Raw genomic sequence first — 17,886 nt, forward strand, 5'->3', positions numbered from 1 at the left:
TTGGGGTCAAATATCAAATTTTAGCATAGTCTGTGAACAAAGGCCAAGGGCCCAGAACCAGAAGATGCAGTGCCCTCCCAGAGCCCATTGACCTCACACGGGCCTTTTGAAAGCGAGGATGCCTCTGAAGTCCCAGTAGAGTGCAGGGAGTGGCACCATCTACAGCAACCGTTCAACAGATGTAGGCAGCAATTTCTCCCCAAAACACAACCGCTCTGGGGCACAGAGAGGCTGTGGCTCCTCTCTGTAATCTCCCCATCTCAGGTCAATTGCGCTGCCAACATTGCTAGCTGCTCCTCTTTCCTTTTTCTGGCTGAAAGCCAGATTATGCCTCCTCCCCCTTACATGGGCACACTAATGGGAGGAAGGGCTCCCTATGCTTGCTTCTCCTCCTAGCTCACTCTTGTAGATGATGACAAAACTCAAGCCTTCATGTTCAAGGGCGGCCCTAGGATTTCCGCCGCCCCAAGCAGGGAGCTCTGGCGGTCGCTGGTCCCGCGGCTCCAGTGGATCTCCCGCAGACGTGCCTGCGGAGGGTCCGCTGGTCCCGCGGCTCCGGTGGACCTCCCGCAGGCACGTCTGCAGGAGGTCCACCGGAGCCGCGGGACCAGCAGACCTTCCGCAGGCATGCCTGCGGGAGATCCGCCGGCGCCGCCTGCCGCCCTACCCGCGGGACGCCACCCCAAGTGCGCGCTTGGCACGCTGGGGTCTGGAGCCGGCCCTGTTCATGTTGTGGGCTTCTTGAGTGAGCATGTGAGTTTGATTATCTATTGAGTTGAGGCACCAGCATAATGTCTCTTCGCTTTCCCATGCCCTCCATGTGTCTGTCTCACTCTCTCCTTTCCTCCTGTACCATTCTGGGATGTAATTCAGACCAGTGAGAGGTGGTCACTGCCTGCCCTGTAATCCAGGGTGCCTTCAGTGCTCTGCTGCTTTGGATCACAACCCAGACACCAACAGCCAGCAGAAAAGCATTCAGTTCCCTAAATATCGGTGTGCTGTGCAGCCCTGGTACAGCACTCTGACTCCAGCTGCCTGCCTACAACACAGCAGTCACACCTGATCTCCACCTGCCTTTACTACTACTGGCCACGTGACCCCAGCCCCAGATTTCCCCAAAACTATCTGCCCTGAAATGTCCAGCCCTCATTCACAGGAATAATAAGGCCCATTCATCTCTTTAAAGGAGCAAAGCACAGCAGCTTGTTGCCTTAACTGGAGTTAACAATCACTGCAATTCAAACACAGTACTGGGTTGGTTTAGATTAAGTAAAACAAGTTTATTAACAAAAAAGAGATTTTAAGTGAGCTCAAATACGAGGGATAAAGACAAAAATGTTGGAATGTAAAATACGCTGTCTAGTGGCTAAGGCTTGACTTCACTCACTACGGCTTTTGTAAGAAATCTACCTTGAACTAGCCTTTCTTCTTCCTGACCATGGCTGACTTTGTCAGTCAAGACCTTCCACAGAAGTACAAGGTGGCTGGTTTTCCTTTGTCTTCGTAGGTGAATGATCATTGCCTAAGAAGGTTTCTCACCTATATTCGGTGCCCAGAGACGTCAATCTCTCTGGTTGAAGGAGCCATCTTTCTCAGCTTGCAATAGTCCGGTTCCTTGTGTCTGTTCAGTGATGTATCCCAAGATGGCTTCTCCTCTCTCTTTATATCTTTCCCAACGCACTGTTTTGTCCCCAGACTCAGGATGACCTCATGCTATTCTTCTGTTTCTGTGGACTTCCCGTTCCCCAGCTGATTCGCATGTAAAGGGGCTTCCATTGTTTTGGTCACACCTTGCTTAATGGTGGATCACTTACTTCCCACCTGTCTGGGAGAAAACCTGTTTCTCCTTTCGTTTGGTCACAGACCGTAAAGCATAATATCAATGAGTATTCATAATTCCTCAAAGTGTTTAATATAGACATTTTCCAGTTATATTGGTCACTAGTATGTCATTAGCTTTTATAAAAGACCTTACCTGATAATTGTTATAATACAGAAATATAGTATACTATCATTTGATTCAATCACTTATCATTTGAGGTTCAGACCCCCACACGAGGCTATTTTCCCCATTCGCTAGGTTGATGGCTTTGTCTACCTTTTATGTGAATGTGCCTTCATTGTCTCTGTTTGACGGCAAGCAAATACACGTTCCTTTGCCTAGGCAGATTGGGTTTATGCATTGCTTGCCAAACATTTTAAGAATGTAATTCTAGCATGTGTCCATAGCTCTCTGCATGCACCCTTTACATACATTATGCAAGAATATTAATGATCGGTGAGTTATGAGTTTTCCATGCCACCTTTTGGGTATATATCATGACAACAGCATGTTAGGTGTAGTGAGTATATCAGGCCAAACAAGAGTTGCTGACACAGAGTAGTGAACCACCAATGGACTGTGTATTACACCACCTCATATATACTTGTCTGCTCACTACGGTTTTCTGACAGTCTGTTTATAAAACCCTTAAAGATGTAAACAGTCAAGCATTTATCAAAATGAGTTAACTTACGTGCCACCTGTAGCGAAACGGTATGTACGTTTCCTCTTGCCATAAATATTTCTTCACAAATGGGATTACAGAACTGAAATGGGGAGGAAACTAAAAGCTCTTCAACTTCTTGGAGTCAAAACAGCTGATAAGCATCTGCCAATACAGAACTGAGGGGGCAGGCAACCAAATTGACAGTGGTCTGAGACCAAGAGAATATGAGGTTTGGAACATCCAGTCCCTAGTTAACGATGCATAAAGTACTAGAGGAATCAGAATGATAGGTCCAAACAGCCTGAAGTGAAGGAAAGGAGACCCTTAATGCCACTGTCTCAAGCTGTTGATTTGCACTGCTGCCTCTAGTTGTAAGAAATTCCAGTGTTTATAAAATTCTTGGACTTGCTGATGAGATGCTAAAAGCAACATGTTTTTTTTATTATTGAAAATACCTTTGACTTTCTTATGTTCCTTAAGAGAACTGCTCAGGCTCTCGCTCTCTGTCCAAGAAATGCATTGGACAGCGAACGTAGACCTTTTGATAATTAGTCTGGACAATTAGGCATCGGTGTTAGATCAGCGAATCAAACTGATTTCTACCAAAAGACGGTTATGATCGAAAGAGTAACAGCACCTTTTTACTCAATTGTGTGAATTCTGAGTCACCTCTGATGGTTTTGTGAGGAAAAATAAGTATTTTTCCATTTGTTTTAGGAAAAAATCTTCTCATGATTTCTGGACACAAATAGACACAACTCTAAAACCACATCAACTGACTCAATATCAACTACTAACAATAAAGAATTTCTCAGTCATGCTCTCCTCCACCACACCCCTTCCCCTTCTCCTTCCCCTTCCCCTCCCCCTCCTCCCCTCCCCATCCTATTCACCCTTGAAAAGCCTGATAGATTGGACTTGCAATGTGTCCTAAAAGTCATTGAACCTAAGTTCTGTCAAACCATGGGGGAAGAAGTGAATTCTAAACTAGAGGACCCTCCACTAAGAAGGAGGGAGATAGTTTCCATGTTCGCTTGTATGAAGTGTCGATTTTTTTCAGTGTTATCTGATTACTGCATTTTTCAGGGGAGCTGGTACATTGCTTTCTTTGAAGGCTGCACTAATGACTTCAGTTAGCATGGACTCCCTAGGTGTTCTTGGTTTGTGCTCAAGGGTGGTGGGCAGATGTCTGTCAGAGCTTCCAGGTTTTCTGCTTGTGTAGCTGGCCCAAACTCCAGCAAGGCAGATGGGCCGGGCAGTGTTCTTACTCTTGGTTTGTTTTTCACAGTTGCTGCAATTGCTGGGTCTGACTGAACAGGAGGGGTGACAAAATAGCGCTGTGTGGCATACTGCACATGAGGCGAGAACCTTCAGGGCAAATGAGCAATCACCAAATGCTACCATCTGGGTCCTTTCAGGGAGAAAAGAATAGAGCCATTCAAGTGTGACTCTTCCTATTCCTGCCAGGGTCCACAAATATGTCAAAAATACCCTTGGGTCAACAGTAGCAAAGACAGCTTATAGATAAAATATATATTTTCTAATCGGCATGGACATTTGATCTTTGTATACCAACAGGAGATCATCAGCTAACGAGACCATTCTAATCTCCATGCTGGGCCCCAGATTGGAAAAGAAATTCTGAGGGTTGGGAAAGGATCATGAGCCTGATTGAAAAGAGTCGGGAAAGGACTGAGGGAAAGGTGTAATCACTGGGAAACTTTGAGCATAGGCTAAATTGCCACTCCCTAGGTCATCTTGCCCTTCTGAAAAGAGGCATTGACAATTCACACCACTAATGGATCCAGTTTGCTCACTAGAATTTATCAGCTGTCAGGACAAGCATGTGTCCAAATCAAAAGTTGCAGGAAGATGCTCCCAAGAACTTGGGAGTCAGACTGGCTGAATGCAGAAGATTTTGCATTTGTAACGTTCTCCCCTGCACCTTGCCCCCACTCCCACACATTGATTTGCAGCCATTGAGGTCACCATCCTGATCAGCTTTATCCTCAAAATAAACAGAAATTCTTCACAGCAGGGGAATAATTGCCACTTTGTGCATGAAGCTAACTCAGATTCACTAGGCTGCTTACCCATAGGTATATGGACTCTGCAACGCTAACAATTTCACATAGTGAAATATTGTGTGGTCAGCACAGCTATGGGAGAAGGAGATGGATTCTACTCTGGCTGAGGTATCATCAGTAGAATTTTTAAGTTAGTTCCATTTACAGTATCTTTTTCTCTGGTGATGCAGGGATTAGAAAGAACCCAGTTTGACTTTCAACCTCTAGGGTGGGTTTACAGCCTTCTCAGTTAGAGGAAAAAGTCTTGACTTGCAAACAGCTCATATTTGATATGCAGTTAACTAAGAGAGAAACCCCAGCATGTCTTTTATTTTGAAGAGTCCCTTTTCAAATAATAATCACACTTTAAAATTGTTTTGTAGGCAGCACATTCTCTCCCCCTTCCCCTTAACATGAAACAAACTTTGCTACCACTGAGAATTAAAAATCCACAACTTTGGCAAGAAAGAAAGCATTAACATTTGATGTACTTAAAGAATCCAAGGTCAGATGTGAGTTTTCAGGGACTATTCGGGAAAGAAAGCGATTTACATGAACTCTGCATTTTAGTCATTTAGCCAAAAGACTCAGTGCTAACTTTGGAACTGAAGCAGGTTCAGTTGTTTTGTAGCGACGGTGGGACATTTTTAAAAGGTGACCTATGAACGCTGAATGTATGTATTTCACCAACACTCCTCCTAACCAGAGTAAAGGGAACCTTCAGCATCTCACCCCTCCACACACCAACCTCACTGGTGGGAATTTCCCTCTCCCCATTCTCACTAACTAGGCTATGGGGGACGTCACCCTCCCTTACTGAACTACTATGTTGGGGACCCTCAGTACTCCCCTCAATTTCAAGTTCTGCTCTCTTCCTGCTGAATATGCTGATGGGACTACGAGCCCCTAAAGCCTCCCTCTCCTGATTAGTGGGTGGGGAGAGGGTTGTTGCTAAAAGCGCTTTGAAGCCAGGAGGCCTCACAATATGCACTGAGCACTAGTGGGCAGCCAGAATATTGTTGAAATAAGCCCCACTTCTAATGTTACTTGGAAAGGGAGAGCAATGTTAGCTCAAAGACTTCGCCTCATGGAAAATGTTGTGTGTTGTGTTGAGTTTCATTGCCACATCTCTTATCTAAATAATGTATACGCTCTATATTTTATCTGACTAAAACCAAAACTGGGTGTCCTTGTCCTGTGCAGTCTTTCTGCTACAAGTCTCTCCCTCTCCCCCACCCACCCTGTCTAGTTCCTGGATGCCTCTCTGTCTGCTTTATATTCAGACTGACTCATTCTCTTGTCCTTGTGCTTTTCACTTTTTTGAGTATCTCTGATATCTTATTCCATACATTCCTATAGCATCCTTGTATGTCTATTATGTTTATGTCCAGACTACCCACCGATTCGGCGGGTAGCGATCGATATATCGGGGACCAATATATCGCGTCTCGTCTAGACGCGATATATCGGTCCCTGAACGCGCTCCCGTCGACTCCGGAACTCCACCAGGGCGAGCGGCGGAAGGGGAGTTGACGAGGGAGCCGCGGCCGTCGATCCCGCACTGTGAGGACGGGAGGCAAGTCGAAATAAGATACGTCAACTTCAGCTACGCTATTCCTGTAGCTGAAGTTGTGTATTTTACATCGACACACACCCTCGCTTCAGTAATATCACCCTCGCTTCAGGCCAATATCTCTTTCCAACGTGGCTATCGGCGGTAAATTGTACGAGAGCTTGCTTAGTGTTAGAAATGTTGTATGTAACTTACTAAAATGTTCAGTAAAGTCAGACACTCTGGTCTTTGTTTTCTGTGTAGAAAAGTCCCTCCTTGATTTTCCCTTATGAATTGAGTCTCCTGTATCACATTTTTGGTAGCTCCTTTCTGCATTCTTCAAAGGCTATTCTGTCCTTTTCTTCAGGGATCACAGTCTATACTGGATATAGTGCAGTTGATCAGATCTAACCAGTACCTTCTATTGTAAGAATAATGACTATCCTGATATCTATCGTACCTTGAAGTGAAGGCTGTATGGATTATTCAAGACTTTCCTTTTCTCGTTTCTCCTTCATATGCTGCAGTATTTTTCTATCCAAAAGGTATCTCTTCTCCCATCCCTCTCCAGTTTGACATTCTGTATTCTACATTGATCTACACTGAGCTGCATTTTCCATCTATCATTCTAAGCACTTAGCTGTTAGATCTGACTGCATCTGTGCTACCTTAAATCGCTTCAATTCAGAGAAGCTTGCAAATTTATCTTGATATTCAGGTTGTTTTGTGCACCATGTAGTGAAGCACAGAATACAGATGGAATAGCACTGATGTTAATTTTATTAAAACGCTAATCATGTGTTCAGTCCTTTTTAAAAATATATATTCTTCAAGGAAATTTTTCTTAAATGATGTAGTGTGTAGAACAAAGTATCTTGTTGAACTACTAGGTTTGCTGCTTACGTCGTTTGAAAATGCCCCAGTTTCTATTGAAAATGACCATGAACTCTGGTTTTACAACTGTTTAATTCAAAAACAATGGACTACTCAGTTTGTAATGGTTACCAGCCCATTGCTGAAATAGGGCAGAAGTCCAAGATTTGCTGAGTTTCTCTTCTTTCATTCTGTAAGAATGTTGGTTTCCATTACTGACACGATTGTTTCCTTTTGGCTCATTTGTCTAGTAGCTTAGGGAACCATTCGCTTTCTCTACACTGTGTACTTTTCTGTGACCTTGCAGAGGAACAGCAGTTCCAGTTTGGGATTCCTCTTGCACCATCTGGTGGTAGCTATTCAAAAGCATTGTTCGAATTGGCTGACGTAGACACCTCAGAAATGGATAACCATCAAGCTACAGTTAGGTGTTCTTCAAAGATTGATGGGCTCACTATATAGCTTTGCCAAGGTCCCATACACCATCTTTGTATGGAGTAAGCACCTCTTCTTTGAAACTGAGCTGGAGTTTATGCAATGATAGAAAATAAACAGCAATGATTTTTTTCTGCTCCAATAACCATTCTTGGGGGTGCAGTCTGTCCTCTCAGCACAGCACATATGTGCATAATTTCCCATGCCTATAGGGACAGTTAAACTGCTGAATGGACAAGGGAGAGTATGGCAACCTTGCTCTGAGAATAATCACCTTGGTTTGGGATTACACTAACATGCCAGGGTAATATACCCACTACAGTCATTTCCACTGTTGCCAGAATGTTGTTTGACCAGGTGCAATCTGCACATAATCATGTAATCATAGATAGGTTCCATGGAGGACTCGGCAACAGTGTTATGCACAAGGCCAGGATGTGATCCCTAATCTTGATTCTTTCTCCCTCTCCTTTTTTCCCCCCTCTTCCTCCGTTCATCTATTGTGATGAGATAGACGTGCTGGAATCTATACCCTCCACTACCATGTGTGGAGAAAGGTGCTTTGAGGTAGTCAGTGACCCTATAAAGAGGGAACTGGATGGTTCAGAAGTTGGTAGGTGGATTATAGCACCTTCCCCCTTGGGGTTTGCATTGTGACCAAACATTCATTACGAACTGATGACTGTTTGGGGACCATGCATGGTGGTGAAATGCACTTTGTAGCCTCTGTCCACGTCACAGGACAGAACAGAAGCTCATCTGGCCCCTTCAGTTAGGAAGATGGGACTGCAACAATTATAAAGAGGGGCTGGCACAAGAAAACGTCAGACTCCCCCCAAAAAGGGGGACACAAGCCTGGAGAATATAAATGTTTTAAGGAGGGAAAGGAATATAATTCTTGAGTAGCTGTTCCCATGCAATCCCAGTAACTGCCTGGGGTGCCTCTACACTCCATGTGAATGCTTGAGTACCAGGGCCGGCTCTACCATTTTTGCTGCCCCCAAGCCAAAAAAAAAGGCCACCTGGACTGTGCCTGGAGCCGGCCCTGTTGAGTACCACAATGGCCATGTCACCTGATGTTTCTCATACCTCCTTAAAAAGCAAAAAAAACCACAGCCAGTTAACTGACTGCTGTACCTTGTTTTTGGCAATGAAAAGGGTATAGATAAATTTAACCCATGCTTTTCCAGGAAAAAAACTGTTTGTTCTGATTCAGCACAGCTCTTAAGCACATGCATAAGTCTGTTTACTTCAGTGGGATTTAAATATATGCTTCAGGGTTTGCTGAATTGGGGCCATAATTCAAATAACCTTTTAAAGACGCAAAAGAAAAGTAAATGACTTTTTTTTTCTTGTTGACTCATTACCTATCTTTAATGATCCTCTTTTTTAATTCCATTTTAAAAATGGATATAGGCAGTTATCCATATATTACACAAGTACCTGGAAAAATTAATTAAGATGATCTTGAAATTCAGGAACTAGGTTTAGAAGAGAAGCAAGTGCTTAATGGAGGTGAGGCCAGCTGTGCTTCCCAGGACTGTGCAAAAGTACTTCAGGAAAAAAATGTGTGAGGCCTCCACACAGCACTGGAAGGAAATTACAATAATTCAGACAAAGTCTCTCCTCTAATAGCAGAACTGGCTTCATTAGGACAGAAAGGCAGATAGAGAAAATACACACTTTTTTTTTAAGTGAATATAATGTTTAGGAAAAGTGTGAGGTTGAAACCAATGAGGAAAATCCCTCAGGTAGAATGGTAACATTATCAGTACAAGGTTGTCATCTTTGCTAATGTGCATCAACTCATGAGGGGCACTCATAGGAGTCCTGTTTCAGCAATCCTCCTCATCCTACAAAGCTAGCCAGGCTGGTAGGGAGGGCTTTAGAATAAGTAGTAATCGGCAGGAGGATGAAAATATGGTGGGGGGGGGGTATTTTGGGAGTGGGGTCATTCACCAAATTGTCTGTTTCAGGGATTGCACCCAGAGCAGAAATGTACTGGTAATTAATAAAGGAAGTGCTGATAGTAAATTAGACAGGAAAAAAAAAGGGATTCTCCTACACATGCTGGAAATACAGGGAAAACAAGCAGGAAAAACAGGAGGCTCTCATGCATGAGGAAAAGTAATGACAGAGGCATGGTGGGAGACACGTGACTGGAATTCAAATATCTAAAGGCAGGTTCTGTCTGCAGTAGGTGGGATGTGGAGGGGGAAAATGGAGGTGATGTGGTTACTGTATATCAGTAATATAATAATCACTAATGTGAAGAGATGAGGAAGATGAAAGTGTCTGGGTTCAGATAAAGGATACAAAACCTGGCATTGATGCTGAGGATAAATTATAAGCTATGTAACTAGGGAGCAGGGGAAGATGAACCTCTCCTGGAAATGTTTCCAAGAATGTAAAATGTATGCCTGGACCACCTAAAGCAGTGCTCTTAAGTGGACACTGACTGAAGAATTGCCAACTATTTAACCACAGACATCTATGAGCTCATATACAGACCTGATATCCCCCTTATGACAATGTTGTGTGTTGTAACACTACCTTTATCCTTCTGGCTTGTCTGATGTATGTTTAAAGTTAAAATTTCAATAAAAAGATTATACAAGGTGCCAAAATTCCAATAAATGATTAGTGAGAGAGTTTAATTCCGGAGATTAGCTAATGGAAAAAAGGATACAATCCACATATTGTCAAAGAATATTTTTACTTCATGTCAGATAGTTCCCTATTTCAAATGTGGAAGCAGCAATACAAGGCCTGGCATGAGGGTAGTGGGGAATTGAGGGGGAGAGTGGTCACAAACTTAGTGAATTTGTGGTGCAAATGAATTCTAGAAAGTCACAGTAGCAATGAAGTACTTTTCCCTGCTGTAGCAGGCTGTATCCACACACCAGTTAGTTAACCTCACAACACTCCTGTGAGCTGAGTGTTAGCCTCTTTTACAATTGGGGAAACAAAAGCACAGAGTGGTTGAGTGACTTGCATAAGCTTAGTGATTCAGTGTTCGTGGTTCTGTTCTTGACAAATCCTGGCTTTCCCAGCCTCCTGCTCTAGCCATTCAGTGATACTGCATCCTATTAGGACATTACCTCTACGAAAGGATTGAAATTATATTTAGTGAGCAGTGTAAAATCAGCTGTGGTACTAAGTGTAAGGTGTAGAGAAAAAAGAGGTAAGAATGTATGCAATATAAGAGATGAAAGGCCAACAATACCAATAGAATTAAAAATACGAGGATTTTTTTTAAAAAGTGGTTGAAAAGAAGGTAGTAAAAGACCTGAAATACAAAAAAGGACGATCGCCTGTGGGAAGTGGGTAATTGTAGTGACTGGAGGAAATAGAGATGAGACATGCAAGAATAAAATAAGGGAGGCTAACAAGTAAAAAGAAATATTCCTGTCTAGGGGAGTCAATGGAGAGAAGAAAGAGTTCTATAAATACACTGAGAGAGAGACTAGAGGAAAATACAAAAAGCTGTTAGTGACCAGGGGAACAGTTGAAAGAGAACTCCAAAATGCCTAACCTTTTAAATAGCTATTTTTTGCTTAGCCTTCAATAAAAAGGGCAATGATATTGCAGAAGTGGGAGAACTTTGTACCAGGAAGCAAGGTACTTATTTGAGACAAGAATGATGCTGGAATCAGGGCTTGCCACCGGACGGGTACACACTCGTCTATGGAAAAAACAGATTGAGACACAGAGCAGGTGAATCCTTCAATGGTTTAAAACAGGGGTCGGCAACCTTCAGAAGTGGTGTGCCGAGTCTTCATTTATTCACTCTGATTTAAGGTTTCGCGTGCCAGTCATACATTTAAACGTTTTTAGAAGGTCTCTTTCTATAAGTCTATAATATATAACTAAACTCTTGTATGTAAAGTAAATAAGGTTTTTTAAATGTTTAAGAAGCTTCATTTAAAATTAAATTAAAATACACAGCTCCCTCAGACCAGCAGCCAGGACCTGGGTAGTGACTGTGCCACTGAAAATCAGCTCGCGTGCCGCAGGTTGCCTATCCCTGGTTTAAAACAACGTCAGAGCAGCCTGGGGTGCAAGTGAAATGCTCAAAAATGTTAAATAAAATAAAAGCACATCCAAACTTTCTATGAAAGCATGGAGCCTACTGTCTACACCTTGCTATCAGTATGGGGCAAAGAAGGCTTCTCCTGCTGCCAACAGGTATGTTCTTCTGAAGGAAATAAAAAAAAAATGCTGAAATTTAGCTTCTCATTGTTGATTGGGATGGACACACACACCCACAAATCTGGTCAGCTATTAACTTGAGTAGATTCACTAGAAGCAAATGAAAAAACTGGAAGCAATCTGTGAAGAACATAGTAGAGGTACAAGAGGAACACACTTCACCCTTCCCTGTCAGCTATTTGGGTCCCACTAGCTTTGGGATCTGCTTGGTCTGCAACAGTCCAAATCTTTCTTATTTCCCTGGCACTGTTGTGGAGTGGGGGTGGAGAGAGGAGGTAAAATTTAAGGTGGGGGATTATTTCCGGGCTTGCTGGTGGAGAATTGTGCTGGTGCTATATTTGTTACATGGGAACAGTGCTCTTTCTAGCATTCTACAAATCTAGATAGATTCAACATGCTTGTGCCAAGACTTATATTGTCCCTTTGTCTATTCTCCACCTTTGTGCCATCTCTCATGTTGTTCGTAACACCACAAATGTGTCCCAACCTTCCCTTGTGGTAAACGCTTGAAAAGCAACCTATTCTGTGTAAAGCTTTCCAGCTACACTGACCATCTGCCCTTCCACATTTACTCCAGTAAACCCTCTCTTTAGTGTATTGTATCATCCCATGCTCACCAAAGCACTTTGGGGCATGGATTTTTTTTCTTTGGTGTATATTCCATGTACAGTGTCACTCCATTGAAGTCACATTGGGTTGACAAGTCCTTTGTACTGGTTACTTGCATAATCTCCTGTCATTAATGTAATATATCATCCCCACTTGATGACTAGATCTTGGGTGACGGAGAAGAGAAACAACCTCAAACTACATGAGCGCCTATTCCTGACTCATAAATAAGCAATAATATAATATGGATATGCTACATAAAAGCATGTCACTATAGTGAAACATGCTCTTAATAATACTACCGTAGACTAAAAGCACATGTGATCCTCAGATTTCTATGGGTGCTTATACAAACATCAGTTCATGTAATTAGCATGACAGAGCCTCTCCAAAGTAAATAAACACCATCCACATTGTACAGCACCTAGCACACTGGGGTGCTGGTCCATGACTAGGGCTCCTAGACGCTGCAGTAGTATACACAATGCATAATAACTCTATAGATGAAGACACTGAGGTTACTGTCAATAACTTGCCCAAGATCAGTTGGGAAGTCTGTGGCAGAACTGGAAGTAGATTCCAAATCTTCTAACTCCAGTCCTGTGCCTTACCTATAAAACTGAGGTGCTAACTCTGGGATATTCTTTTAAAGTGTGTTCCATCTACATCAGCCTCTAGATTTAATACAATGCTTGTATATCTCTTCGTGTAATAAGTTGTATTTCTCCCCATCCCTCCAGGTAGTGATTCTCATCAATCCAACTTTCCATGGCCACCTTTCAGCAGGCAGGCGTGGGAGTGGGGCGTATGCTATGACCATGCTGTACACTCCCACTTTGGGCATTATTAATCATGCCTAGAAAGTGTCTGAAATTGTGTGTACAAAGCAGTGCAAACTGAATTCACACCCAGCTTAGCAATGCAGCTATGAATTTGTGCAAACAGACCCAAGCTCGTGTCATCCGGCTGTGCATACACATGCTCAGCGTGATTAAATATATGGAATCGGAGTAACACAAAGGCTTCTAAATGTTCAGCCGCGAGATGGGCTCTCCTTCCTGAAAATGAGCAGAGTGAATTTGTGTGCAGGGGCTCAAAAGTGCAGAGTTAATGTGTCCTCCTGCTGAGTTCCTTCTCATACATGGTGAAATAAAGACATGTCAAATAATGATCCATATGTTGCCTCTCCTGTTTTTCCCCCTTCAGGCTTTGAATTGCTCTACCAGCCGGAGGTGGTCCGGCTCTACCTCTCGATCCTCACTGAAAGCCAGAACTTCAACACTTTGGAAGCTGCAGCAGGGGCTTTGCAGAATCTCAGTGCTGGAAATTGGACAGTGAGTCTAGCCTTTTCCTTTGCTTAATCCTAGTTAGAAATTGGTACAATGGAAATTACCTTTAAGCCCTCTAGGACTGATATCACTTGATAGCTTGCAAATTGCACTCTGTTATTTTTCTTTTGTGAATATCCTTTGGAAGATTTTTAGCTTTTGGTTTAAACGAAGTGGGGTAAATAATTAGCTTTTAGAAAAGGTTTCAGTGTTGCATAGAAGTATTTAAAAAATAAAATAACTTCCATGTATGCTTCTATTGAAATATTCATCAGAGACATGATCCTGAAGGTTACCAAGCATGACTAATCTAAAATTAAAGAGCAAACTCTCTGTTCAGACAGACTAGATCTCCCCTTTGTGGTATCTGGGTAGAGTTCTCAAGTGCCTAATGATTTTGAGTTTCAATGAGACTTAGGTGGTAAGTCACTTAAGCATTTGTGAAAATTTTACCTTCTGTTTTTACCTGTAAACCAGGGAGGGATGAACTCCAAAAAGCCAAACTGGCATCTTTATAACATCACTCAGGCAACATTGGCGATAGACAGACACTGACAAACAGGCCTGTCCCTAGCCATTTTGGTGCCCTACGCAGCCTTCCCCCCTCTCCGTGGGGGCGCTGTGTGGGCCCCAGGCCTCTATTGAGGGGTGGCCCCAGGGGAAGTGGTGTTGGGGGTGGGGGCTGGCCACTTCCTGCGGGAAGTGGAGTGACCTGGCCCCGGCCTGCTCTGCTCCCCTGACTCCCAGGCTTGAGGGGCAGGGGGGAACCACGCCCTAGCACTCGCCGGCGGCACAGCTGGGAGCCAGGGGAGTGGAGCAAGCTGGGGCCGGGTCACTCTACTTACCGCCGCCGGTGGGTGCAGGCCTGACCCCTCCTGTAGTCCTCAGGGGAAGGGCTGGTTGGAGTGGGGGGGGTGGAGTAGGGGTGGGAAGAGGTAGGGCTGGGGCGGAGCAGGGCGGGGGCCATGTGAAAGAGGCGGAGCAGGGGCTGGAGCAGCACGCAGCTGCGTAGGGCACCGGTGTCTTACGCAGCTGCGTACTTTGTGTATGGGTAGGAACAGCCCTGCTGACAAAACAGAAGTAGAATTGCTCAATTCTGTTGATTCTCCAGTTGTTCTGACATTTGTCATCTTTCCTGTTGTCACATAAGCTAGATGCATGGAAGTTCCGTCTGGCGTTTTCAAACGGTATTTGTGAATATTGCCACCTTGTAAAATTGTCCTGAGAATTTACTAGGCCAGGCACGAGATCTACTCTCCCTCTTTACCATGCTGGTTGATGGTAACAGATGAAAACTAATGCTATTTTACTTGCCTTTGGGGGAAAAAACAACAGTTCACTTGCCCCAGGCAAACAGAATTTTGTATGGCTGGAGTGTTGTCATTGAGATTAAAGGGAATGCAGATCTTAAAATGAGCAAGTGTTACTTTTTAGACCACTTTGCTGCTGCTGCTTTCATTTGTGGGTTTCTTCAGCAGTGCTTGTTTTTAGAGCTGGGTAACCATATTTACCCCAGGGCTGGGTATTGTCCTGATTCATCAATAACACTCGGGAGTTGCATCCCGTAAACCCTCCTCCTCCTACAGTAATCAGTCCACTCTTAGCAAAGAATACTGGAATGTCTCTGGACATGACAAAGTGAGGTCGTCCACACAGGGCTGCCGGGGGGGGGGAGGGGGGGGAAGTGGGACAATTTGCCCCGGGCCCCGCCAGCCCTGGCCCGGCGGTGGTCCGGGTCTTCGGTGGCATTTCAGTGGCGGGGGGCCCTTCAGTGCTGCCGAGGACGTGGAGCGACTGAAGGGCCCCCTGCTGCCGAAATGCTACCGAAGACCCGGACCGCTGCCAGGTGAGTACAAGCACCACAGCTCCCCTGCTTTGCCGCAGGCCCCCTGAATCCTCTGGGTGGCCCTGCATCCACAGCAACCACAAGTTGGTGAAGTAGCAGTTTGAACTAGTTTGAACAGTCGCTTTTTTAAATATAATTATTTACAAACATGCATGAAACAGAGAATAGAAACAAGTAATTTTTTAAAAGCCAACAGGAGCTGTTCCTGCTAAGTGACCTCTTTTCTGATGGGGAGGAATACATTTTCCATGGAGGCCTATATAGTAGCCTGTACTCTTCCTCTGCTGCTCTTAAATGTTTATAGAACAGATGATGTTTCTTCCCCACTCCATCTTCTCCTCTCCTTCCCCTCTACCCCCTCCCCCCAGCTATAAGATGAAATACTAGCTGCCTCCTTTTCGCGCTTGGTGCACGATGGACTTGGATGGACGGTGGGATAAGTCTCACACATGTCGCCGTGCAGAGAGTAAGGAGGAACTGTTTGCATAAGGGGAAATTTTTCAGTTTCATGCTGGAAAAAATCAGACCCCATCACTGAAAGAAATGCAGGAAAACGGGTCTCTAAATTCACAATATTGTGTGTTGCTTTTCTTCCTGTGTGCGCACAGTGGTCCACGTACATCCGTGCAACAGTACGAAAGGAGAGAGGCTTACCAGTCCTCGTTGAGCTTCTCCAGTCTGACTCTGACAAGGTGGTGAGAGCTGTGTCAATTGCACTGAGGAATCTCTCTATGGATCGTCGCAATAAGGATCTCATAGGTACCTTCTGAGCTTCTCTCACAGGAGTGTGACCCCATAAACACATGGGCACTGTAAAATTGTTTAGGCTTTTGTCAGGTATTGACGCTGAGGTTTATTCTGCGTGCAAATCCCATTAGCATTATATAGGAGTCTTGTGCACATCCAGAGTGAAGAGCTGCCATCTAAAAATTCTGTTTGAGCCCATTATGATGTGATTTAATGGAAATGAACCTTTACTTTGCAGCAGATCTCAAAGTAATTTGCAAAAGTATAATAATGGCTTTTTGATTTGATATAATTCCCCCTCTGGCCCCCTTTGCTCTGTCAATGAACCCTGCCTCGCCTCGCCTCTCCCACTCTCAGCCTTCTGCCTTCTCCTGTGCTATCACCTGTATCGAGAAGCCGGGTACCCAAGTGCTCTCCATTCAGATCGTCCCCCTTAAAACTCAGCTTCTCTGCAGTGCTCCCCAACTCTAATCCACATTAGCAAAAATCCACTTACTGCTCATTAAATGAAAGTGGCAGAGGCTGAGCGCCAAGGTAAAGCCTTTGGGTGGGTCTCCCAGTATATGTCCTGGGTGACTTGCCCGATCTGTTTAAACTGTAACCTCACCAAGCAAGGAAATGTTTGTGCCGCATACAGAGCACAGATGCTGATGCTTAATCAATACAAATCTCCAATTCTACTTCAATACGCCTACGTTTCATAAAAACCACATCCAGCGCAGAGCTGTAGCTACCAAACGGTACAAACACACATCTGGGAGTAATGGACCCAGGACTCCTAGGCTTTTCTTTAGCGCTGCCTAGCGTGAAGGCCAAATGGACGTTCTTACCTTTCAGGGGAAGGTTAATAGATGCATTGTTGCATACCTTGCCCCTGCAGACCTCTTACAAGGCTGCGTCAAATAAGCGTTGTGTGCATGCATTAGCATTAATAGGTTAGCCTCAGTTTATGAATGCTTGTTTGCTTCAGGCACGGCAAAGTGTGATGTGTTGGCTGTGAAATTCTCAATAAATGTTTCAGACTTTTTTGCCTCTGATACCTGTAGTATTGATTATGCAGAATGAGTTTGCTTTAGATATCAGTTCTCAAACATCTTGAGAAAGTTAATGATAAATGCAGTATGAAATAGTCTTGAGAGTCAAGGAAATTACATTAGAAAATCTTCAGACTTTGGGTACTTCCTTATATTTTAGCTTTCAGGACAGGAAGCTGTTTCTTGAAATGATTATCAGGTCTGACTAATGGTAGCTCTTCCCCTTATCTAGGTAGTTATGCCATGGGTGAACTGGTAAGAAATTTGCCTAGCAGGCAACAGAGATCTGCTAAAAACCTGGAAGAGGATACAGTGGTTGCAGTCTTGAATACCATCCATGAAATCATTACTGACAGTTCAGAAAATGCAAGGTCCCTGATCCAGACACAGGGCATTCAGAAGCTGGTAGCTATCAGCAAGTCAAGGTACATTTCTTACTATAATAGAAAACAAAGTAAAGAGGATACTGTACACTAACCCCACGGTGATGCTTTGTGATGGTGCCCGGTCAGATGTGTAACTGAAGCACTTAAAACATGCAATAAAAACAAATCTTACATCAGTGCCTTTAATGGGCTTAGTTGACTTAAGAGATAAAATCAATAAGATAAAAAGTTCTGTCATCTCAGGATACAATCTCTCTTTGTTTGATATGCCTTATCATTATGCATACATTTATCAAACATCATTTGCAG

At 43.8% G+C, this 17,886-nt stretch overlaps 1 protein-coding gene across 5 annotated transcripts in view; it reads left to right on the forward strand.

The window, feature by feature from the left end:
• Window positions 1-17,886, forward strand: part of ARVCF (ARVCF delta catenin family member) — a 226,662-nt gene that overhangs the window by 173,678 nt on the left and 35,098 nt on the right. For all 5 annotated transcript variants that reach the window (XM_044989922.1, XM_044989923.1, XM_044989920.1 and 2 more), the window contains exons 9-11: window positions 13,443-13,570; window positions 16,019-16,169; window positions 17,424-17,616. In XM_044989922.1, coding sequence (XP_044845857.1) covers window positions 13,443-13,570; window positions 16,019-16,169; window positions 17,424-17,616 — 472 coding nt within the window. The remainder of the gene's footprint in view (window positions 1-13,442; window positions 13,571-16,018; window positions 16,170-17,423; window positions 17,617-17,886) is intronic.

The sequence above is a fragment of the Mauremys mutica genome, chromosome 16 (assembly GCF_020497125.1).
Source record: "Mauremys mutica isolate MM-2020 ecotype Southern chromosome 16, ASM2049712v1, whole genome shotgun sequence".
Taxonomy (NCBI): Eukaryota; Metazoa; Chordata; order Testudines; family Geoemydidae; genus Mauremys; species Mauremys mutica.